Genomic DNA, 25,960 nt, shown 5'->3' on the forward strand with positions numbered 1-25,960 from the left:
AAATGAAACTAGTGGAGGTGGAAATTATCGTTATAAACGTATAAATTATTACCATTAAATTACATAGTTTCCCAACTTTAGACGTATCAGAGGAGTATGACAACTGTCACTGTGACAGTAGAATTTTATATACTCCTGTCACAGACGTCTTAAGGTGGAAAACTATGTAATGTAATGTTAATTATTACGTTTATAACGATAATTTCCACCTCCACTAGTTTCATCTCTTTTTGTTTCGCAATGTATGTATTATGTCTTCCACCTTTTACGTTATTTTGCCGGTTATTAGCGCGCTTGTCACTGTATTTTTTCACATTAACTAAGCAATGATTCTTAATACTGCTGTAAAATAAAATACTGCTCCAAATAAAATACACTTTATTTTTTCAAGAAAATTTTGAACGCATGCATAATATTAAAAAAATGATGCAGGTTTTTCAAAAATCTCTATAAACTGAATTACAAAAAAAACGAGTATTGTTAATAAAAAATAGTAAAATAATGTTGAAAGTACTTGAAAGTAGAACAACTGAATGAACTTGCTGCCATTCTAATATTGAAAGATGAATGAGCTACTTTTAACTATAGAAGCGTAAACATTGACATGCGGTACGTGATGCCGCCAGAAAAGTTTACGTCAACGTAGCTGAAAGGCTAAACCATACTAAAACTGCAGCAGTTGGGAGGAGGTACAATTACAGACCACTTGAAGGTACACAGATGGTGTTCGAAGAAATCTTTTATAAAACAAGTTTTGCAATCAAATATATTTTTGGCGAGGCCTGGCATACTGCACGTCAGTGGTTAATGGTTAAAATTCAATTCCAGTAATAAAATAGCTGGTAAATAACTGTTCCTTGTTGTTTCCTAATTGAGCTAGAATCTAGAGCTAGAGTGTTGCATTATTTAGTGCGTTAAAATACTTTATTATTTAATATTACGATAGATAATAAAAATACAGTAATAATTTACTGTTCAAAACCCCAAAAATTTTAAGGAAATAATTGGATTTAATGAAATAATTGGTTTTAGGTGACCCTGCTTTACATTATTGGATGTCCGGTACTCGCCTTCCTGACCAAGAACGATGGATATCATTTACCAGCGCTAGAGGCATGTCTTATTTTAATTGGAGCCCTGGTGAACCCAACAACGCCTTTAAGAATGAGTACTGCATTGAAATGAGATTTGTAGACAAAGAACTAAAATGGAATGACGTCGGGTGTACTGCTGAATTTAACTTTATTTGCGAAGCTAAGTGGACCCACGACTGCCAAAAACTCTATGATTATTTGATAAAGCATGATATGGATCTTAAGAATATCACCGATATCATAGACACAAAGTAAATGTTTTCTTTTTTAATTACGGTGCCTTATCCTTAAGGAAGTTGGCCAATACATTTGCCTATTTAATTTTATTTTCAGCCGCCCTGAATAGCTCGATGGCGGTCATATTCGTCCATTGTCGTACGTTTTAAAGCCAAGAGTTGATTGAGTCTTCTTCCTGGTCCCCTTTTGTTATTGATTTTGCCCTCGATTATTATGAGTTGGTGCAGTTCGTATTTGTGATTTCTTACGATGTGACCAAAATATTGTGTTTTTCGTCCTTTTATTATAAGCATAAGCTCCCTTTCCTGATTCATCCTCCGCTAGACTTCCAAATTTTTCGTATGGCTCATGCATATTCTGAGCATTTTACGGTAACCCCAGAGTCCGAATGCTTGGATTCTTCTTAGTGTTGCTTCTGATATTATCCAGGCTTCAACACCATAGAGCAAGGCGGAGAAAACAAGCAGTTAAGTATTCTTAAGTATTCTGGTTCTCAATGAGATACCCAGCTGATGGTTGCATCGAACTTTTTGCATTATAAATGAAGTAAAGAAACACAGACTTACTCACAATCATTTAATTATACTTCGACGACCGGTTTCGATCTCTACAATATTCAGAACATCTTCAGGTCGGCGTTACAAGTAGTTAAATGATGCCGTTACAAGGGCATAAGTAATACATCTGTCTCTGTTTCACACCACACATCTGCCTTCAGGATCCATTCCAATTCACTGTGTTTTGACCTACGAAGCATGTCCGCTTACCCAGTCCCTCACCTAGCTATCCTATTAGCATAATCTGGACGTTTAAACATGTTATCGATGAACTTAAAAAGCATCCCTTGTAACGGCATCATTTAACTACTTGTAACGCAGACCTGAAGATGATCTGAATATTGTAGAGATCGAAACCGGTCGTCGAAGTATAATTAAATGATTGTGAGTAAGTCTGTGTTTCTTTACTTCATTAAAAATGAACTCACATATGCAACCCATTCAACATTTTTGCATTTTGTAAAACACTGCACGTTCCTTTTCCAGACCTCTTCTTATCTCTAGTAGTATTTTGTGTTTTGACAACGAAACCCGATTTGGGCTTCGAAACTTTAATAAAATCATTTTTTTGGTAAAATTGTGACTTATTCCCATTAAAAGTAGTTGATTCTAGTGAATGGTCCCAAGTTTCATCAAGATTACTTCAAAAGTACCTCACTCTTGTTTTGGTGCGTGCTGATGACTATCTTTTTGTCTTCTTTGTATTCAATTTCATTTCAAATTCTCCACAGGCTGTTGTTGCCTGGTCCATCAGGCGTTGCAGTGCTTCAGCATTATCTGCCAGAATGACCGTGTTATCAGCATACCGCAGGTTATTTGTGTATTGCCCGTTTATAAAAAATTATACCATCTGAGGTGCCTTTTATTGCCCGTTTATAATTATACCAGTTCCTCATAGATTTTGCAAGAGAAAAAAATATGATCATAATGAGCACATACTTCGAAAGAAAAGAAATACACAAGGAAACATGGATATCGCCAGATAGAAAGACCAAAAACCAAATAGATCACGTGCTGATCGAAAAAGAAGAGCAGCAATGTATCAAGAAGATTAGAACATACAGAGGACCAGATGCCGACTCCGACCATTACATGGTGGGTATCAAAATGAAGCAACTGATACCAGAAAACAAAAACAAAATAAAAGAAAAGAAATGTATAAATAAACCAATTCGGTTTGCAAAAAAAAAGAGCAAGAAACATACGGAGAAACAATGGAAAGAGAACTAAAAATGATACAAATAGAAGAACAAACGGAGAACAACTGGGAAATCATAAAGCAAGTAATGAAGAAAGCAGCAAAAGAATGTAATAAACAAGAGATTAAAAAGAGGAAGGAGTGGTTCGACATAGAGTGCCAAAAAGAAATAGAACTAAGACAATCATTAAGGATGGAAATGATCAAGAAAGAAACAACAGAGACGCATAATAGATATATAGAACAAAGACAAAAAGTAAAGAGGTTGTTGAGAGAAAAGAAGAGAAAACACTTAGATAATAAGCTAAAAGAAATAGAAGAGAACTACAGAAATAAAGAAATAAAAAACCTGTATCAAGGTGCCAGAAACGAGAAAAGAGGATACCAGCAAAAACCCATATTCGTTAAAAACAGAGCTGGAGATAATATAAGCGGTGAAGCAGAAATAGTAGAGAGATGGAAAGAATATTTTGACGAATTACTAAATGGCAAGAATAAGCCAAACCAAAGTGAATCCATAGAAGCAGAGACAGAAAATGAACAGTTAGAAGACATATAAGATAATCCACCCAGCAAAGAACAAATAGAGGAAATAATTAAAAACCTTAAAAATAACAAATGCCCTGGAAGCGATAACATAACAGCAGAGATGATGAAATATGGTGGAAAATTGCTGAATGATTGGATACACAAAATCATAAAAGATATATGGTTAAAAGAACGAATACGAGAGGACTGGAAGGAAGCAATTATCTGCCCATTACATAAAAAAGGCGACAAAACAGAATGCAGTAATTACAGAGGAATAGCATTACTAAATACCGTATACAAAATCCTAGGAAAATCCATAAAAAACAAACTTGAAAAAGAAGCTGGAAATATAATAGGCGAATATCAGTGCGGATTTAGAAGAGGGAGAAGCACAACGGACCAAGTATTCGTAATCAGAGAATTACAAGCAGAAAGCTATGAACACAACCTACCAACGATAGCACTTTTCATCGACTTCCAACAAGCATACGATAGAATAAAGAGGAAGAAATTAAAAGAGGCGCTTGAGCAATTGGGAGTTAGCAGAAAGTTACGTAACATGATACATCTTACTTTGGAGAATACAGAAAACAGAGTCAAAATAAACAATTAATCATCAGAAAAATTTATAGTAAACGAAGGATTAAGAGAGGGCGGTCCTCTGTCATCTTTACTCTTCAACTTATGCCTAGAAAAAATAATTCGAAAAGCGAAAATCAATAGAGAAGGACTCATATATCAAAGAAGACACTAAGTTTTGGCGTTTGCGGATGATGTGGTGTTACTGGCAAGAGGAAAAAAAGAGCTACAGGAGATGGTACAGAGAATAGTAAAAGCATCGAAGAAAATGGGACTGTATATAAACGCAACTAAAACAAAATGTATGGAGTGGACAGATGGTCAGTTTAGAAATGGACAAAAGATTAAAGTAAAAGTAGAAGAAGGAACATCATACGAATTCGAAATAGTTCATATATATATATATATATATATATATATATATATATATATATATATATATAAATATATATATATATATATATATATATATATATATATATATATATATATATATATATATATATAAACAAATGAAATAGAGAATGTGGAAAAATCCCCTTACGAATAACTCACACATCCACTATTTCTGGCTGGGAAAAATTTTTCGAATAGAATCAAAGATCCAAACACCAGTTCTTAGAAATGTGTGTCGCCCTCTTCAACCTCCGTGGGCTCATCGGTAAAGATGAGAGGTTGAATATCTTTAGATACATTCCATCAAAACATATATATATATATATATATATATATATATATATATATATATATATATATATATATATATATATATATATATATATATTTTGTATTTTGACAACGAAACCCGATTTGGGCTTCGAAACGTTAATAAAATCATTTTTTTGGTAAAATTGTGGCTTATTCCCATTAAAAGTAGTTGATTCTAGTGAATGGTCCCAAGTTTCATCAAGATTACTTCAATAGTACCTCACTCTTGTTTTGGTGCGTGCTGATGACTATCTTTTTGTCTTCATTGTATTCAATTTCATTCCAAATTGTCCACAGGCTGTTGTTGCCCGGTCCATCAGGCGTTGCAGTGCTTCAGCATTATCTGCCAGAATGACCGTGTTATCAGCATACCGCTGGTTATTTATGTATTGCCCGTTTATAAAAAATTATACCATCTGTAGTGCCTTTTATTGCCCGTTTATAATTATACCATTTATTAGTTTATCATGTTTTACCAGGTCAAAAGCCTTCTGAAAGTCTATAAAACACATGTATATATCAGAATCGACTACACCTTTCAACTAGCACGAGTATTGAAATAATTATTTTAATTTAGTATTATCTTTATTTGGAATGCTTTACGTTTCTCTCCTGTAAGAAATTTCATAATGCTATTGTAATTTTGTTTACAGCTGTTCTATAAACAGTTTGTTTTTTATGCAGCCAAACAACTTTCGTAAGTTTCTCATCCACACATTCTGGATTTCTTCGTCCTTCGATCTTATGAATATATTTTGTCACGCTGTATATTTTTGTTCTCTCATGAGATGACACAAATATTTATACATAATGTAAAATTTCTCTTTCTCATGATTCGGTTGAGTCGTTTTATCAATATTCGACGATAGCACCATATCTCGAAACTCTTTATATGATTTTTATATTATTTTGCAGTAAGTTGGCAGCATCTTGACATTCTTCTGATATTATAAGCATGTTTAAAATTAATAAATAACATTTGTTTTCCTAATTTTTTATAACTATTATTCTGTAATAACCTTGTTGTAATATAGAAATGTGATCAAATGTTGCACTGCTCTGTTAAAATCTCCAATTAATTTCCCTTCATACTATATATGCTTTAGACTAGACTATTAATTTTGCTAGGGCTTTGTATACTATTTCTTATAACGCGATTTGTCTAGAATGTTCCTATATTGATTTTATAAATTAAGGATATTAGTGTACTATTATTAATGTTCATATACTTTTTCTTATTTGGTGAAATTTGTAAATTAAATCAATATTCCCTTCTATTCCCTGTAGTCTTAGTATAAGATATAATATGAGCTCGATCTGCACCGATCTGTTTATAGTCCAAGTAATAAAGCTTAAAATAGGACAAAACCTCGCAATTTTTACAGAATGGATCGATTTGTTGGAAAATTTAAGAATAAGTAGTGGATTGTCCAAGGATCAAAATCTATATGATGCTGAAAGGCGCTTTTACCATGGGAGTGGTTGCCACCCCATCTCGCGGGTGGAAATTTTTTATTATATTTTGACCACAAAAGTTGGTAAAAACATTCATTCTAAGCAAAAAACATTGTATATATTTTTGTGATAAAATTAATAGATTTCGATTTATTCGCTATCGAAAGTGTTAGTTTTATATCGAAAAATCAATGTTTTTAATAAGTTTTCAGCTAATAACTCCAAAATTTTTCGTTTTATCAAAACAACTTTTCTTAACAAAAATGTACCTTTTGAAAAAAGAAACAAAACCGTTTTATTAAATTTTCTTTAAGACCAATAGTAATAGAGCTATATTTTATTATATGTTAGCTCTTCTTCGTCAAATGCTAAATATTGTAGTTTCAAAGTCAAAAGATGAATTATAATAGAGATATCTCCAGAAATAAAAGAAAAGTCTCTAGGTCAAAAATTAAGTGACTTGTAATGAAAGGAATATCAGTTCCTATTTTTTTCAGCGAAAAAATGATCGGACACAACCGCCCTAATCAGCACCCTAATTAAAACTAGCCATTGACCTTATTCAGTCTTCTTTACTTATGTATTATTAATAGGTTCTAGAAGTTTGACCGGCCTACAATGATTGGTTTTTAAAAAAATGGAGTTAAAAGCGACTAACGAATTTTTGTAGTTTGGAAAAAAATGGCTTTCTTCAGAATAGAAAGACTAGCATCACAGATACGAAAAAATGTTTAATAATGAAATTGTAGCTTATTTAATTTCCAAGAGTCTGGTTTGCAAAAATTTTTTCTACAGTAAAAATTCAGTGAACTATTGACAATTAAAACTTGTAATAACATGCAAAAACCATCTTTACCAACCCTTTGAAAGTCACCTCTCTTTGCGACTGAGGATTTTTAAAGAATTTAATAATAACATACTTATATATCTTGTAAAAACCTACAAAAGTATTTTATTATAAAACTTGCTATGATAAAAAATAAAAAAGTTACGGTTAAAAATCAATATATTTTTGGAAAAAAAAAGGAGAAATCCAATTTGAAGCATAATAAAGTAAGTTAGCGGTGTTTGTGCATTGAGCTCATTCATTAATCTTTATTTATGTATTATTATTAGATTCTAGAAGTTTGAGTGGCTTAAAATGATTAGTTTTTAACAAACTAGAGTTAAAAGCTAATAACAAATTTTTGTAGTTTGGTAAAAAATGACATTTTTTTCAGAATAGAAATATTAGCATCAGAGATACGAAACAATGTTTCAGTATGAAATTGTAGGTTATTTAATTCCCAAGAATTTGGTTTGAAAAAAATTTTCTACGGCAAAAATTGAATGAATCGTAAATAAGTACAATTGGTAAAACATTGATTTTTTCAATATAAAACTAACATTTTCGATAGCGAATAAATCGAAAACTATCAATTTTATCAAAAAAATGTATGGAACATTTTTTGCTTAGAATGAACGTTTTTATCAACTTTTGCCGCCAAAATATAATAAAAAATGTCCACCCACGAGATGGAGTGGCAACCACCCCCATGGTAAAAGCGCCTTTCGGCATCATATAGATTTAGATCCTTGATCTATCCACTACTTATTCTCAAATTTTCAAGCAAATCGATTCATTCTGTAAAAATTGCGAGGTGCAAAGCTTCGGTTCCTGGACTATTAATGGATGAAAATTATTGGGTATGTAATTTAGCATGTTAACAATTACAAAAAACAAGAGTTACCCGATTTAATTTTGTTCCAACTATAATTAATTAATAATTAAAAAATGGATTTTTTATAAATTAAAAAAAAATCGATCCGATTTTTAAACAAAAAAAATGTTTGGTAATTTTCTCTTAGGTTAATAGTTTCCGAGTTATAAACAATTATTAAATCTAAAAAAGAACACAAGATAACGATTCTTAGGGCTCAAAAACATAAGTAAAACATGTCATTTTTGAAATTACGTAGTACCTAAATTTTCAAACATTATTCTATCAGTCCTTGATAAGTATTTTGGACGTATGTATTTCATTTTAAATTATTGTTTTTTAGTTTTTAATTCAGAGCGATCGCCGATCTTCCCACAAGGAGCTTTGCTCATTAATAAATAAAAAAATGTAGTTTACAATAAAATCTAGCATAAATTCTTATCAAGGCCTGATAGAATAAGGTGAGCTTGAATTTAGGTACTTGATGATTACAAAAATAAGATTCTTTACTTGTGTCCTTGACCCTTGAAAATCGTCATCTTTCGTTATTTTTTCAGTTTTAAATTGTTTATAACTCGAAAACGACCAACTTAAGATAACAATTAAAGACTTTTTTTTTAGAATCATTAAAAAAATCTGAAATAATATCTGCCCGGGGAGAAATTTTGTTTTATGTATAAAAAATACAATATACATATAAAAATATTTAATATTAATAAATAATAATTAATTATAGTCAGAACAAAATTAGATCGGGCACCAATTGTTTTTTATAAAATAATAATTTTTATCCATTAAACAGATCGGTGAAAATCGACCTTATATCGGATTCTCCACTAGTAAGACTCCTTCTATCAACATTTTTTTGGAAGTTCTATTTCTTCTGCACTTTTATTATTTATCATATTTGTTTGTACATTATTATACTAATACGTATTTTTTAGGTTGAATAATAACCAATATAAGACCGACAATGATTCTGTTCAAGCACAATAAATGAATGGAATGTGAAAAGTTTTGATTGTGGCTAACGCCAACTAAAAAAGACAATAATTTTATTATGTACAGTATTTAAGTTCTAGAAGAATAAATAAACAACTCAATACTTTGTTCAGCTTTTAATTTTATTGTTTATTTTATTATCCTATCACTAGTAATGAAAATAGCACCTAAAATCTAGTGTATGGCTTGGAAAAGATGGTTTTGATGCAGGTCTGTTAGTGAACCAGATTATTGTTTTCATCATTAAAAAACCTTGTGTGAAAACCTTAAAGTATTCATGTCTTTCTCTCCTCCGTAAACACAATTTTTTCCTTATTAGGAGAGATAGAATTACAAATAAGATGTCAAATGAAAGTTTATAACCCAAAGATGGTATTAAAACTTCCGATTTCATGCATGTACACATGTACAGTCCGTCTAATTTACTTACCGTTGCACGTCATTATCTACGTTTAGAGATCTAAGTTGACATTGTTGACCAATTACAAAAAATTCTTGAATTCATTTTAAATCAAATACGTCACACAATTTTTGCGGAAGTGGATTATACAGCAAAACAAATGAATATTCAATGTAAATAAATAAAAACTTTAGAAATCGAAAACAAGAATTAAGTTAAAATCTTACATTAAAGTACATAATAAAAACAGTAAATAAAATGAAACACATATTTATAGTAAAGAATATAAACAAATATTAAGTGTCATCACCGCAACAGTCAAATAAATGTTACCAATTTATGCCAAAATATCACTTTCGTTCGATTATAGTTATACAGTGTATTCCGAACAAATGTGCTTCATACAAACGCTGTATAATCCATTTATACAAATTAAATGAAACATATTATTGTGTATTTCTTTAAGTTAACATTAATAGAAATCTTTAAATATTATTTCTACGCGAATATAATAAAATATGTCTAGTGGCTCTAATGCCAGTGTACTCGGCAAAGTGATTCTAAAAAAGAACACACCTACCGACTAAATATTTCGTGTTGGTATCATGTGACGTCACGGGCAATGACGCGGATGACGTGCAACGGTAAGTAAATTAGATGGAATATATGTCCGTCTGTCTGTCCGTCCATAAATACAACTTCTACGTGATAAGAACAGATAGAATGACAAATTAGATGTCGAATGAAAGTTTATAACCCGAAGAATTTATTAAAGGTGGAAATTTTTAAGAGCTGCAACCGAAAGTACTGGTTTAAAGTCGCCGAAATAGTAGAAGCCATATATTATTCGACGCGCCTTGACAAGATGAGAACAAATATTATATACTTCGGGTTTCATACCTGTACTTCCGCCCCTCTGTCTGTCCATTTTGTATAATAAAAAATAAGTGATTTTCCTATATTGCCTATATGTTAAGAATGTTGCCGTTTTAACAAAAACCTTTGCCTATATAGGCGCTTTTTTCTTCATTGTTTGTTGACTATACATCCGAACTCTGGAAATTATAACTAAAAGAGAGTTATAGAAGAACTAAGAAAAATATTTTTACAATTCTTCTGAAAACGGCAGAGGTAAAGAGTAATTCCTATACCGAAGAAGTATTGTTGTAATTCCAGAAATTAAATTAAGGAGAAATATAATATTTAGTGGTATACTTTTATGCTATGCTTTTAACTCTCAAGCGATCTTCTTCTTTTTCCTCTTTATAAGCAATTCTGCTTGTTCAGTGGCGGATAGATACCTCTATGGAAGGTTGTCACTCTATCTTCCGGACGACCGATACTTCTTCTACCAATTGGTGATTTATGTCTTGCTATTTTGACCACTGGTGTCTCCCCCATTCTGCCTATGTGGTTATTGCAAACTTTTTTCTATTTAGTGCCAATTCGTTTATTAGTTCAGAGAAATAAGGAAAAAAATATCCTGTTGGTGACACAACCCTTTCCAGGCCGAAACCAAATTTTTTGAGTAGTATGGACATCTATAATAATAACCTACATGTTTCCTGCAGCCGATTTTGATGATATACATAGTTATAAACAAATAAAAATCAGAGAACGGTAAATTTTTGCTTTTTTCGTCTATAACTAAAAAGTTAGGTACTTTAAACAAATTTGAGGGTGAGAAACTCATAAACTGTATAAAAAACTTTAATATGGCGTTCACTGAATATGTCTATCCTTATTGGTTGCTTAGAAAATTGCAAAATAAATCATACATTTTGAGTTTTTATAAATATTTATAACTTACGTAAAAATTAATCTAGAACGTTCTTATTAGACAGAATGCTGAGACTTCTGGTTCTTAAATCATACCCTAAATGCCAAAGCAATTTAGTATGATAGAATTGATCCAAAAGATGGCATACCCCAGACATCCAAAGTGAAAGTTATCCTCCTACACCAAATTGTTCTATATGGTCCACATAATGTTCAGAAAAAAGTCACACCATTTTGAGGGCCGGGTTTGGGGGGAAGAGGGGGTAGAAATCGGTAAATTCGTAGTTTTTTACGTTTTTCGTCAATATCTCTAAAACTGTGCGGTTTAGCATGAATAACCTTCCATACAAAAATGTTCTACATTAAATTTGAAATAAAAAAGGTCCTATGTATAATCCTTCTAAAATGAACAGTTCCAAAGTTACGGGGGTAGTATAATATAATTGGTCCAAAAAAAGGCCTAACCCAGACATCCAAAATCAAAGTTTTCCTCCTACACCAATTGTTCTATATGGTCCACATATAGTTCAGTAAAAAGTTACACCATTTTGAGCGTCCGGTTTGGGAGGAAGATGGGGGAGAAGTCGGTAAATTAGTAGTTTTTTTAAGTTTTTCGTCAATATTTCTAAAACTATACTTTAGCGTAAACATTGTTCTATAGAAAAATGTTCTACATAAAATTTAAAACAAAAAAGATCCTATACATAAATGTTATAAAATCAACGGTTTCAGAGTTACGGAGGGTGAAAAGTGGATGTTTTCGATACTTTTTATATTTTTTGGGCAATTGATGATAATTTTGGGGGTTGAGGTTGACGTTTCTTCAATGGTTTATCACTAGCATACCATCGGCCACTGAAATAGCTAATTTGATTTATAAAGCACAATCCTGTTAAAGGAAATCAGTAGGGAATTGTCCAAAAAATATAAAAAGTATCGAAAACCTCCACTTCTCACCCTCCGTAACTCTGGAACTGTTGATTTTATAACAATTATGTGTCAGACCTTTTTTGTTTTAAATTTTATGTAGAACATTTTTGTATAGAACATTGTTTACGCTAAAGCATAGTTTTAGAAATATTGACGAAAAACGTAAAAAAACTACTAATTTACCGATTTCTCCCCCATCTCCCCCCCAAACCGGACGCTCAAAATGGTGTAACTTTTTACTGAACAATATATGGACCATATAGAACAATTTGGGGTTGAAGGAAAACTTTTACTTTGGCTTTTTAGGTTAGGCCTTTTTTTGGATCAATTATAATATACTACCTCAATAACTTTGAAACCGTTCATTTTAGAAGGATTATGCATGGGAGCTTCTTTATTTCAAATTTAATGTAGAACATTTTTGTATAGAAGGTTGTTTATGCTAAACCGTATAGTTTTAAAAATAACTACGAAAAACGCAAAAAACTACGAATTTACCGATTTCTCCCCCCTCTCCCCCCCCCCCCCCAAACCCGATGCTCAAAATGGTGTGACTTTTTTCTGAACATTATGTGGATCACATAGTATAATTTGGTGTTGGAGGATAACTTTCACTTTGGATGTCTGGGTTTGGGTCTAGTTATACCATACTAATTGGTCAAATATTTTAAAAGGTATTTAATTTGTTTATCCTAAATAAATTTTTTTTGCAACGCTATAAGTCAGAAAATGATGAAGTTACACTAATACTTTGGATAGTTTAAGAAAGAAGAAAATTTATACTATTAATTTAATTAAAAAAAATGACAAAAAATAATTCTAAATACTGCAAAATTATTTTGAAAAACAGGTGAATTAAAAAAATGGGGGCTAACTTCGTCCCTAATTGTCCTAGGACAATTGCTTTTCTTTCTAAATGTGTATAAAAATTCAGTCTTTCCAAATATGAAAAATAATTTTTCTACGGGTAACGTTTTTTTTTTCTTTTATGCCATAGACTTGGGTGTCAATTAGCCGGTCACAACTTTTTGTTTTCTATTCATACATAAAGAAGGCAATGAGGTCCTTAGAGTTCCATAGCAAACTCTTCCACAGCTCTCTACTCAGTTCAAAAGCTGCAGCTGGCCGCTATGGAATGTCCAAGTTGCTCACCACATTTTTCCATTATACATCTTCTTCTTGTTTCATATGAACATAATATATCAAATTATCAGGATTAAAAGTTTAGAGGTTAGTTTAGAGGTTTTAACAAGATAAATTTCATTAAACAATCATATATATTTTTGCTATTCAGAGACAATAGATGGGATACATTGAAAGGTGGAAAAACATTACATTTTATTAAATCTTCGATTAAATTATAGGTGTATGGAATATATTTTGTGCACTCAAAGAAAGTGTGATTCAAATCACCCACCTTCTGACATTCAGTACAAAGATTTGAATCAAAAACTTTAATTCTGATAGATGTAGAGGGAAACAAGCATGTCCAAACTTCATTCTAATTAATGTTGTTATATATCTTCGAGGTACTACATAATTTTTAAACCAATATATATTTGGAACAAAAGGTTGAATCAGTGAATACTGAGATTTGGATTGTTGACAAAGATCTCGCCATTATTGACTCCACTGATTTTTAACTCGATGCTTAATAGTGTTCACTAAATCAGATATGCAAAACTTACGATTATTTGAAGTACCATACTCAATAGCTTTTTTAGCCAAACTATCAACATATTCATTATGCGTTAGCCTTATGAGCCTTAACCCATAAAAAGTTCACTCTTCTTTTATTTTTATGAATTTCAAAAAGGATTTTCTTAATTAGTAGGATATAAATATTTGAATTGGTATTGGGAAAATCTATAGTTTGAATAGCAAGAAAAACAGAGAGTGAATCGGAAATAATTGTTGTAGATATATCTTCTGATTCTTTAAAATATTGCAGGGCTTCATAAATTGCTATGGCTTCAGCACTGAAGATAGAAAAATCATGGCCCAACTTAAACATTTTTTCTGTTTTAGTAGCAGGTATGTAAAAGGCACATCCAGTGCCAACTAACGTCTTAGATGCATCTGTATATATATTTACATAGTCTGGCCAATTCTCTAAGAATGTTCTTAAGATGTTAGAGCTAATATTACTGTTTTCATGGTAACTTGGTTTTACTAATTTAACTGTATGTAAAAAAGAATGAAAATCTTCAAGTCCAAAGCTATCAATCACGTTATAATCACAGTCAAAATTTGACAGAACTCGAAAAGCCTCGCAAAGCGGAGGCAAGTTTTTAGCTTCCAGTATTTAAACGGGTAACGGTTAAAAACTTATTCTAATTGTTTATAAGTAAGCAAAAAATCGACGTGTTTTTGCAAAATAATTTTACACTGTTTAAAATTATTTTTGTCATTTTTTTAATTATGTCAATAGTATAAAGGTTCTTCTTCCATATAGGCTATTGATTATGTACTATAGAAAGGAACTACAACGTTAACGGGGTTTTATTATTTCATATGGTCAATGAATCTCTCTATATGAAAAAACCGCGGAGTGCTACCATTTAAAGGGGTGCGTTTTTGAGAAATGGGTGAATTAGTCCCTGGGCACAGGTTACATTAGGGTGAGTTCTATGCACTTTTGGTACAAACACGTCTACATAAAAATTGTTCCTGGTTAAATTTCCTATCTAAATATAACTTTCTTAAGTCAAAGATACTTTTTTTTACAAAAATATATTCAAAAGAAAAAGCACAAAGAAACCCAAAAGAAAGAAATTTTGTTTTATGTCCCATAACTTTTGTCCACGGTGATATAGGTATAGACATTGCTTCACAAAAAAAAAACTTACATATTTTCTCTTTAAAATTATGTTTGGTAGAGGTCATTAGGATTTACAGTTTTCGAAATATGATTTTTCAAAGTTCGCCACTCACAGCAATTTTGGGCAATTTTCCTTGTTATTTCGCAAATATTGTTCTGTAAATTTTTTCTACGTAACTTTAGGTATATGCAATGGTACATGTAAGAGGAATAGAAATCAATTACCTTTAAAATGGTCTACTGTATAACATTGTGCGACTTCTTTTAAAGAGGTTATCTTTTTCAAGACTTTTAACGAGTTTTTATATTTTTACGATTATTTTTAAATTTCCCATTATAACTTTTTTTCTATATGGTATATATTATATAATAAAAAAGAAAGCTTATTCTGTTTACTTTAAAATGGTGTATTATAAAAAATTCTAGGGTTATTTTTGAATAAGATAATGTTTTTTGAAATTGTAATAAGTACTTGCAACGATTTTCGATTTTAGGATTATTTTTTAAATTCCTCATTATAACTTTTTTATGTGATTGTGTGTTTTGTTTGAATCTTATTTTTTATAGGTAATACTTTTGATCCGCTTGGCTCGGTCGGGCAAACTTGAAAATATGGATTAATTCCAATATTTACTGTCAAAGCTCCTGCACCACAAGCTTTGCTTGAAAAAATAGCATGTAAATGTACCAAAGGATGTACAAAAAACTGCGGTTGTAGGAAGATAGGAATTAGTTGTTCAATATTCTGCGAAGGGTGCATGTGCATGGGTACTACTTGTGGGAACTCTAAGATAACTGAGGTGTCAGAGGAAGATATTGAAGCTAATGCTAACGAAGAGATAGACTTTGATTTTTAAAATTTTTTAAATGTCAACGTTTAAATAATTTTAACTAAAGTGATGTTTTTTAAGATTAATGTTTTTGTAATTTTTGTAAAAGAAATATTTTAAATAATACAGAAAGTAAGCCCTCTTTTTTGCGCAATATATAGATAGTATATTCATGTACAAGAAAAAAAAGTTATAATGAGAAATTTCAAAAATAATCGTAAAAAATGTAAAAAATAATATTTTTTTATATTAGGTATTATATAATATAAATATAATAATTTTGTTTTATTTTTATATTATATTATAAAAAAATCGTTAAAAGTATAAAACCTTGAAAAACCACAAGCTCTTTAAAAAAAAAGTCGTACAACATTATACAGTATCCCATTTTAAAGTTAATTGATTTCTATTCCTATTACGTGTACCATTGAATATACCTAAAGTTACGTAGAAAAAAGTTACAGAACAATATTTGCGAAATAATAAGGAAAATTGCCCAAAATTGCTGTGAGTGGCGAAATTTGAAAAATCATTTTTCGAAAACTGTAAATCCTAATGACCTACACCAAACATAATTTTAAAGAGAAAGTATGTAAGTCTTTTTTTTGTGAAGCAATGTCTATACCTATATCCCCGTGGACAAAAGTTATGGGACAAAAAACAAAATTTCTTTCTTTTGGGTTTCTTTGTGCTTTTTCTTTTGAATATATTTTTGTAAAAAAAGTATCTTTGACTTCAAAAAGTTATATTTAGATAGGAAATTTAACCAGAAACAATTTTTATGTAGACGTATTTGTACCAAAGATGCATAGAACTCACCCTAATGTAACCTGTGCCCAGGGACTAATTCACCCATTTCTCAAAAACGCACCCCTTTAAATGGTAGCACTCCGCGGTTTTTTCATATATAGATGTCCATTGACTATATCAAATAATAAAACCCCGTTAACGTTGTAGTTCCTTTTAGCTATCTTATTTTGAATATAATCAATAGCCTAATAAACTGTCAGAAGTCTTACTGTAACCTCATAATTTTCTGACTTATAGTGTTGCAAAAAAAATGAATTTGGGATAAACAAATTAAATAACTTTTAAACTATTTGACCAATTGCTTTGAAATTTACAATATAATTTAAGCACCAGAAGTCTCGGCAATTCGTGTAATAAAAAGGTTCTAAGTTAATTTTTACATAAGTTATGAATATTTATAAAAACTCAAAATTTATGATTTATTTTGTAATTTTCTAAGCAACCAATAAGGATAGACATATTCAGCGAACGCCATATTGAAATCTTTTAAACGATTTATGAGTTTCTTACTTATAGATTTATAAGTTAAAACTTAGTAGGACAAAAACAGAGTATTTGGAATGTTCATTTAAAGATGGAGTTACTACAAATAAAATGGTATCTTTGGATGGTGAAATCATTGTGAAAAGCAATAGTTTTAAGTACCTAGGATCGGTATTACAGGGTAATGGAGAAATAGATGGAGATGCATGCAGTAGAATTAGGGCTGGATGGATGAAGTGGAAAGAAGCGAGTGGTGTGTTGTGTGACAGAAAAATTCCAATGAAGCTGAAGGGAAAATTCTATAAATCAGCCATAAGACCGGCTATGATGCACGCGGAACTGAATGTTGGGCAGTGAAAAAGAAAGAGGAACAACGAATGCATGTGGCGGAAATGAGAATGCTTACATGGATGAGTGGAGTGACAAAGAAGGATAAAATTAGAAATAAGTATATTGGGGGAAGTCTAGGTGTGGCACCAATTGATGCCAAAATGAGAGAGCATAGGTTAAGATGGTTTGGTCATGTTCAACGTCGAGACGGTAATCACCCAATACGAAGAATAGCTGAAATGCAGATTCCTGGAAGGAGTAGGAGAGGAAGATCAAAGAAGACCTGGGGGGAGACGATAAGGCAGGATATGTTGGTAAAGGGGATTAACATTGATATGACCCAAGATAGAATTGTGTGGAGAAATGCAATTAGGGAAGCCGACCCCGCATAGGGATAAGGCAAAGAGAATGATGATTTATGAGTTTCTTGCTTTAAAATTTGTTTAAAATGCTTAACTTTTTGGTTATAGACGAAAAAAGCGAAAATTTACCGTTTTTTGAGTTTCATTTGTTTATAACTATGTACCGGGTGTCCCAATAAGAATGGCTCTCGGCCATATCTCAGGAACCGTTTATAGTAGAGCTTTGAAATAAAAAATTTTATAACAAAAGTTGCCTCAGGAAAAGCCTGGAAATTATTTTCATAATTGTGGGTCCACCGCTAGAGGGCGTAATTGAATATCAAAAATAAAAAAATCTAACTTTTACAAAATTTTCCTAAGGAAGGGACACTGGAAATCCGATTATTGTATTCTTCATCAAATTCTGCGCATATTTGATTTAACAAGTTTATCTCTACCTTTGCAAATAAGAGGTGGGGGTGAGTGGGAACCTTGTTATGAAAAAATAGCTATAAGTCCGGTTCTGCTAAATCAAATTTTGAAAACTGGGTCTTGTTGAAGACAGATCTTTTTCTTCAATGTAAGCGTGGTAATTTTGAACCATCCTAATAAGTAATAAGCCAGCTGGGAGGCGTTATTTAATTTTTTTCAGAAATCTAGTCTTCTTTGGAAAATATTAAATACAAGTATGCATTTTTAATCATACTTTATAAAATTAGATTAAATTCGCAATAGAATAGCGAAAACCGCATGTCGATACCTTTTTTCTATCTCAAGATATCTCGAGAAACGTGTAAATTTTATACATAACTGTTACTATCACCGGTAAACTAAGTTAATGAAAAGTAGTGTGCTGTGGAAAAAAACAAAATAACATTTTCCAGATGTCAACGTATAAAAATATAATTAATTAAAACAACAATATAAAGAGAAACAATACTATTAAAATTAAATATAACACAGAACAAAAAGAACTACTTAGTGACGACCTAAATATTCAAATTGTTGCCCATCATACACTCCTCTAGAATACATTATCCAGAGAATACTAAACGCCATTCAAAGCATATCGAGAGCAGAAATTGAGACTGCTGTTCAATCGACTCTTGAAAGAGTAAATGTTTGCAACGAAAATGATGGACAAAAATTTGAACGTTTATGTCATCACTAAATAGCTGTTTTTATTTCTTTGTAATAGGGCTTTTCAACATTTCTCATTTGTTTCGAGCCTCTGTCATATGCCGTATAATCCGTGTATAATATTAATATACGAGATATGAACGAGGCTCGAAACAAATGAGAAGCGTTGAAAAGACCTAATATACGTTGACAGCTGGAAAATGTTTCTTTGTTGTTTCCATAGCACACTACTTTTAATGAATTTCATTTACCGGTGACAGTAACAGTTATGTTTTTAAATTTACACGTTTTGTAAGATATCTCGAGATATAAAAAAGGTATTAACATGCGGTTTTCGCTATTCTGTTGCTAATTTTATCTAATTTTGTAATATGGTATTAAAAATGCATGTTTGTATTTAATATTTTCCAAGGAACACTAGATTTCTGAAAAAAAATTAAATAACGCCTTCTAGCTGGCATATTACTCAGTAAGTTGGTTTGAAATCATAACTTTTACATTGACGAAAAAGATCTGTCTTCAACAAGACCAACTTTGCAAAATTTTATTAAGCAGAACCGGACTCACAGCCAGTTTTTCATAACAAGGTTCCCACTCACCCCCACCTCTTATTTCCAAAGTTAGACCTAAACTTGTCAAATCAAATATGCGTAGAATTTTATGAAGAATACGACGATCGGATTTCCAGTGCCCCTTCATTAGGAAAATTTTGTAAAATTTAGATTTTTTAATTTTTGATATTCAATTACGCCCTCTAGCGGTGGTCCCACAATTATGAAAATAATTTCCAGGCTTTTCCTGAGGCAACTTTTGTTATAAAATTTTTTATTTCAAAGCTCTACTATAAACGGTTCCTGAGATATGGCCGAGAGCCATTCTTATTGGGACACCCGGTATATCATCAAAATCGGCTGCAGGAAACATAAAGGTTATTAATATAGATGTCCATACCACTCAAAAAATTTGGTTTCGGCCTGGATGGGATGTGTCACGAGAAAAATCTTATTTCTCTGGACTATATACACTTTACGTTACATTGTCTTCTAATGTCTTCACTCCTTTTTAGATCTCTCAGCGTATTTCCTGTAATTCTTCTCAGTACACTGATCTCTGCCGTTTAAAGTAGTCTTTGTTTTGTGGCAGTATCGGGTCTTGTTTCGGATGTAGGTTTTTCCATATAGTGTTATCGAGACGTCCTGCTAATTTATTTGCTTTTTGTACTTGATTTCTCACTTCTTTGTCCAGGTTTCCGTAGCTTGACAATGTAATTCCAAAATACGGTATCCGCCAAAATAAACAGTACCGAAATTAAGAAGGCTGTGAAATTGCGCACGCAAGTTGCAGTTATCATATTTGATATACTTAAACTACTACTGGTATACTATAAATATTTTCCATTACGGTTCTTTCTACCGAAGCAAAAAATTTTTTAGTAGAACATTATTTCCAAACTATGCCAATAATGGCATTGTTTAACCTTCCGATGACCAACCTTTTTTTGTTACACGGATGACCAAGGGGGGGGGGGGAAATGACTCCAGGTCAAAAATGTCAAAAATGACAGTTTTTGACAACAAAAAATGAAGTTTTTTTTTAATTTTTTTTTTGCATGGACTTTATGTCATTCAGCCACTCACAACATGAGTATTAGTGTCATGTGTAGTGTGTATGTTGAGTAAGTCTCTTGTTACTTTGCAAAGTCGACGTCATTAGCGTAAAACTACTTGGAATTACACATAATAGACGGTATTTTACTAAACATCAACTTCAGAATATATTTTTTATTCGTAAAATATAGGGAATCTTTTTATTTCAAAATATGAGGATATCTAGAATGATATTAAGTCAAATAAAAAAATAATGAGTTAAAAATTGAAAATACTTTTGAATTTATTAAAGAAAAGCATACTCTGGGGTCACAATTTCCCCCGCTTGGTCATCCGAAGGTTAAAACAAGTGTCAGAAAGATATCAACGACATTTTAACAAGGCGGTACAGACATAATATTGTGACACCTTTTGTCAAAGATTAATGCCTGGTTGCACCAACAGATATTAAGCTTAAGACTTACCTTAAGCTTAAATATTAATGTAAATCCTCATGCTGGGGCCACACTGGCGTCTAATGCCGTTAATAGTGGCATTATTTTACATATTTCTAATGCAAATAATGCGAATTTACGGTAATAGACGCTAGTGTGGCCACAGCATTAAAGTTGCTGTGGCAACTAAAGTAAAACTGGGCTAAGCTGGAGCTTAAGATCTGTTGGTGCAACCAGGCATTAAAGACCTTTTGTCGTGCGCGTAATTTAAGGATCCGTAAGCAATGGTTTCAACAGTATACTGTCATATTATTTATTTATTATATTATTGTTCATTCGTTCTGTTGTATTGACCGTTGCTGTACGTATTACAATCGTACTGTTATTTTTGTTGAAGGGTTGGTATTTAACCTAGATGTAAGTTGTGGGCACGCTCCATATAAGAGCTACTCCAATACTAATTTAACCAGTGCTATTATTATATTATTTATATTAAGATAGGTAATTATTTCCGGTTGTCATTTTATAATTACACAGTATTTATTTTGCGTAACTCAGAGGTTGTCAAAAATCTAAGTATGTAGTTATATTTAATAAATATTTAATTGTTTTGTATATCAGTTAAATATTTTTCCCTCATTTTTGAATGTATTTATTTAATATATTTTACAGCAGTGTAGAATATCTGGAAGAGTGACTGAAAATCATCTCTAGGCGCCCACTATTTGTTCTTCGTTATTAATTATTCTTCTTTATTCATTTTCGGTACCTATATTATTCTTATTTTAATACTTAATATTTCCATTCTTAGTCATCATCACTATTTACTTTGATCTATTGTCTTTGACAGGTATGCAAATTGGCCGTATCCATCCTTGAGTGTCAAGTTTTCGTTCTCTTGCATCTCTTGCTAGCCTAACTTACTTCTATTATTTGTTCATCTCACTTCTTCATCATCTTTTCATTTCCCCACACAAATTCTACTTCAAGGGTAGTATTTTGTTACATCGGCTTCTCAACGCAGAAGCCCCCCTTCATTTTTTGTTCCATTAGCTTTCTTTTTCTTTTCTATTTCTGTTGGAGGCTATTGTTCAGACAACTTTTACTCCAACAGAAACTTTCTTTTTTGTTACATTGGCAGAAATTTAAAGACCATTGGCATACCTTTTGTTAGAGATTTAAATACCTTTTGTCGTGTGCGTAATTTAAGAATCCGTAAGCAATATGGTTTCAACAGTATGGCGCAACAAGCCATACATCCGAACGATCCGTAAATTTGCTTCGTGGATATTTTGTAACAGAATAATTTCGAACTGATTTTGAACAGATTTCGCGTATCCACGCCATTCACCGGATTTAAAACCTGATACCTACATTTGAGGTATGATAAAGAATTCCATATTTCTCTCGGAAAGTCCGCCAGAAACTGTTGGAGAACTACAGCAAGAAATAATAACTTATTTTCAACATTTGCAGCAACCACTTTTCTCAAATATGTTTAATGATCTTCAGAAACCTTGTAAAGCTTGTTTGAAACACCACAATGCACATTTTGAACATATGTATTATATGTTGTTCTGAAGCTATTTTCTTGTGGCATTTTTACAATTTTAACTATTTAGAATGGGAAATAAGCCACAATATTATTAAAAAATGATTTTTATTAACGTTTCGACGCCCAAATCGGGTGCCAATCAATAATAAAATAATAAAATATAATAATAAAATCAATCCCAAATCAATAGTATTTTGTATTTTGACAACGGCACCCGATTTGGGCGTCGAAACGTTAATAAAAATCATTTTTTAATAATATTGTGGCTTATTTCCCATTCTAAATAGTTAAAATATGTATTATAAATATTAATTCATATATATATTTTTTTTATATTCGGTACTGTTTATTTTGGCTAATACTGTAATTGATTTCCATTACTTGTTCAATACTGAGACCATCAATTTCTATTTTACATCTGATTGGTTCTTTACTGATTACTTACTATCGTTTTAGTTTTCTGAGATGAAATTGTCATATTAAATTCTTTTGCTCTTATGTTAAATCTGTGTAACATAGTATTTTTACCTCTTTTTTTCCCACTCTATATCCTCTTCCTTTTTTGACGTTTTTGATGATATCATTCATGATTATATTGAAGAGCATAGGACTCAATGAGTTTGCCTGCCTTATTTCACTGCCTGTGGCTATAGGTTCTGTAAGTTGTCCATCTATTCTGACCTTCATTTTGTTGTTTTGGTAGGTGTTTTCAATAGTTTTTATGAAATCTATGGGTACTTCTCTATTATACAGTAGATGGATTACATCTTTAAGTCGTACTCTGTCAAATGCATTCTTCAAGTTAATCAGGCATAGAAATGCTGGTCTACTATACTCTCGTGAGTTCTCAGTAATATGCTTTATGACGAATATTGCATCTGTACACAATTTTAAAGTACAAAATCTCTATTGTTCATCTGTTAAACTTATCTTCTGAATCATTATTTCTTGTAGAATCTCAGTTGTAAATTTTAGGGTAGTATTTATCAAGTTATTACCTTCAACATTTTTTTCTGGCTGCTGTTTATCTTGTTTTTTGAATAGTTCGCTCTTTTTCCATCCTTCCGGTATTTTATTGTGTTTTATGATTTTGTTAATTATTAATGTTTTTAACTGTTCTGTTGTTGCTGCTCCACAATATTTCAGTAATTTCTTTTGGAATTCCGTCCTTACCCGCAGCTTTACTGTTCTTCAGCTTTTCAAGTATGTTTCGAACTTCCTGTGTACTTATATTAACATCTTCATTTGTGGCAATTTCTGGTGTTTCCGGTTCTAGCGTCATTTTGTTCTTTCTCTGCATATAATATTTTATATAGTCAATCCATATATCTTTTCTATGTGTTTTGGTTCTATTAGTTTCTTTACCCAAGTTCTTTGACCTCTTATAAAGCGCCATATTTCCTTTGATTTAATCTAAAATAATGTGTACCTGAATATCCTAGAGGCTGTTTGCATTATTATTTTAACACACAATAATAGTAATAGTTTTTTTTAGAGAAGTTTAATAGATGTAATACAAAAAAACTGTATTGTTTTAGACTTCAAGGGTAAAACCTCGAAAGTGAATATAAACAAAGGGAATTACCTTGGGTGGAAGTTTTGTTTCAGATATTCAGTAAGTAAAATTACTAGTAGTAAGTAACAAAACTATTATTTCCATAAATTTCCGGAGCTAAATAACAAAAATTCATGAAGTCAATCACGATATAATCGCCCATCAAAATTATCAAAAATAACATGCCTCAATTGTAGAAAAGGCCACGCGGCATTCCGATCGAAAATAATTTCTCGAATTGTGCACAACATGTAATTTGCCATCATGGCGGAACGCAAATCTTTTCATTTGGAATAACGACTAATGCGTCGATAAATGCTTATAAAAAAATTAATAAGTTCGGTGTTAACAGCGGCGGGTTTAAAAATAATTACGCTGCAGAAAAGTAAAACCTATGTAATACAAAATATAGAGAGAGGTTCAAAATTGTGGAAATATTCATTTCTTCGAGAACAGGCCAGATTGGGCAAAAATCCCGAGACAGGTCGATTTTTATTTTTAAATTATGATTTTTGGCATACACATCATACTAGTGACGTCAACCATCTGGGCGTAATCGATGATTTTTTTAAATGAGAATAGAGCTCATGTGCTAGCTCATTTAAAAGGTTTTTCAATTCTCTATACAGTAATAGAAACACTAACATATTTATTTATACAGAGTGTCGAAAAACATATTTTTTAAATTAAAATGGTAGACACAAAAAGAGGAATGTACTTAATTTATTTAATTAAAAATACATTTTATTGTTGTCAGAAAACAGAAAACAAAATGTTTATTTGACAAATAAAAATTGCTTTTCGCTTAAGGCCATCGGTACATAATTAGCAAATATTTTAAGGCTATCCCTAATTTTCTGTCTTTACACGGCAAATTACTTGCAGTAAAATTCACACTGGTATGGATATGTAAACATTACTAGAATGCCATTCTACTTGACAATGTCATCATTAACTTTAGATATGGCTGTTGAATGTTCTTGAATGACTGTTATTTGTATAATTGCAAATTATTAATTCACTTAATAAATGTGATAATTCTTTCACTAACTATGTACTCAGTGATTGTAATAATTTATATGTACAACAAAAACTAATACTCAATCGAGAAAAGAGGAACAGTGTTAAAGTGATTTTTTAATAATATATTTTTATTATGGAACGCTTACAATTTTGAACATCTTTAACAACAAAATACTTGGATCACAGAATATATCCTGATTGGATCTTCCATAAATAATAAACAATAAATAACTTTTTATTAAGTTCACGTCTTAAATCACTTATTTATCACATCAATATTATTTAATCAACAACTCAAAATATTCCCGATGCCATGTCAAATATTTAAAACTGTCAGTGTCTTGTCAACATATTCTATTTGACTCAGTGCGTTGTATGACAAAGATAGCGAATGTTCGATTTGGAAAATATCACCACAAACATGGTGTCCATTTTTTTTTTCAGAATATATCCTGATGTATAATCTTCCATCTTCCATAAATAATAAACAATAAATAACTTTTTATTAAATTCACGTCTTCAATCAATTATTTATCAAATCAATATTATTTAATCAACAACTCAAAATATTCCCGATGCCATGTCAAATATTTAAAACTGTCAGTGTCTTGTAAACATATTCTATTTGACTCAGTGCGTTGTATGACAAAGATAGCGAATGTTCGATTTGGAAAATATCACCACAAACATGGTGTCCATTTTTTTTCGAATCCTGAAAAAACTAATGAATATTTTTAAAAAATTTAAACGCAGAATGAAAGACTAAATTATTATCGAGGGCAGAAAGTCCCTTAGAATAAATAAAAAGTTTCTTTTGAATGAGATATTCGAAATTAAAAATCACACTACATTTTCTCTTAG

General features: G+C 31.3%; 1 protein-coding gene across 1 annotated transcript in view; it reads left to right on the forward strand.

Annotated features, from left to right (window-relative positions):
• The window catches only part of LOC114328628 (perlucin-like), a 34,061-nt gene extending 24,894 nt beyond the window's left edge, over window positions 1-9,167 (forward strand). The window contains exons 4-5 of the mRNA XM_028277533.2: window positions 1,033-1,345; window positions 9,004-9,167. Coding sequence (XP_028133334.2) covers window positions 1,033-1,345; window positions 9,004-9,055 — 365 coding nt within the window. The 3' untranslated portion in view covers window positions 9,056-9,167. The remainder of the gene's footprint in view (window positions 1-1,032; window positions 1,346-9,003) is intronic.
• Window positions 9,168-25,960: the final 16,793 nt, after the last annotated feature.

Source organism: Diabrotica virgifera, chromosome 7 (assembly GCF_917563875.1).
Source record: "Diabrotica virgifera virgifera chromosome 7, PGI_DIABVI_V3a".
NCBI lineage: Eukaryota > Metazoa > Arthropoda > Insecta > Coleoptera > Chrysomelidae > Diabrotica > Diabrotica virgifera.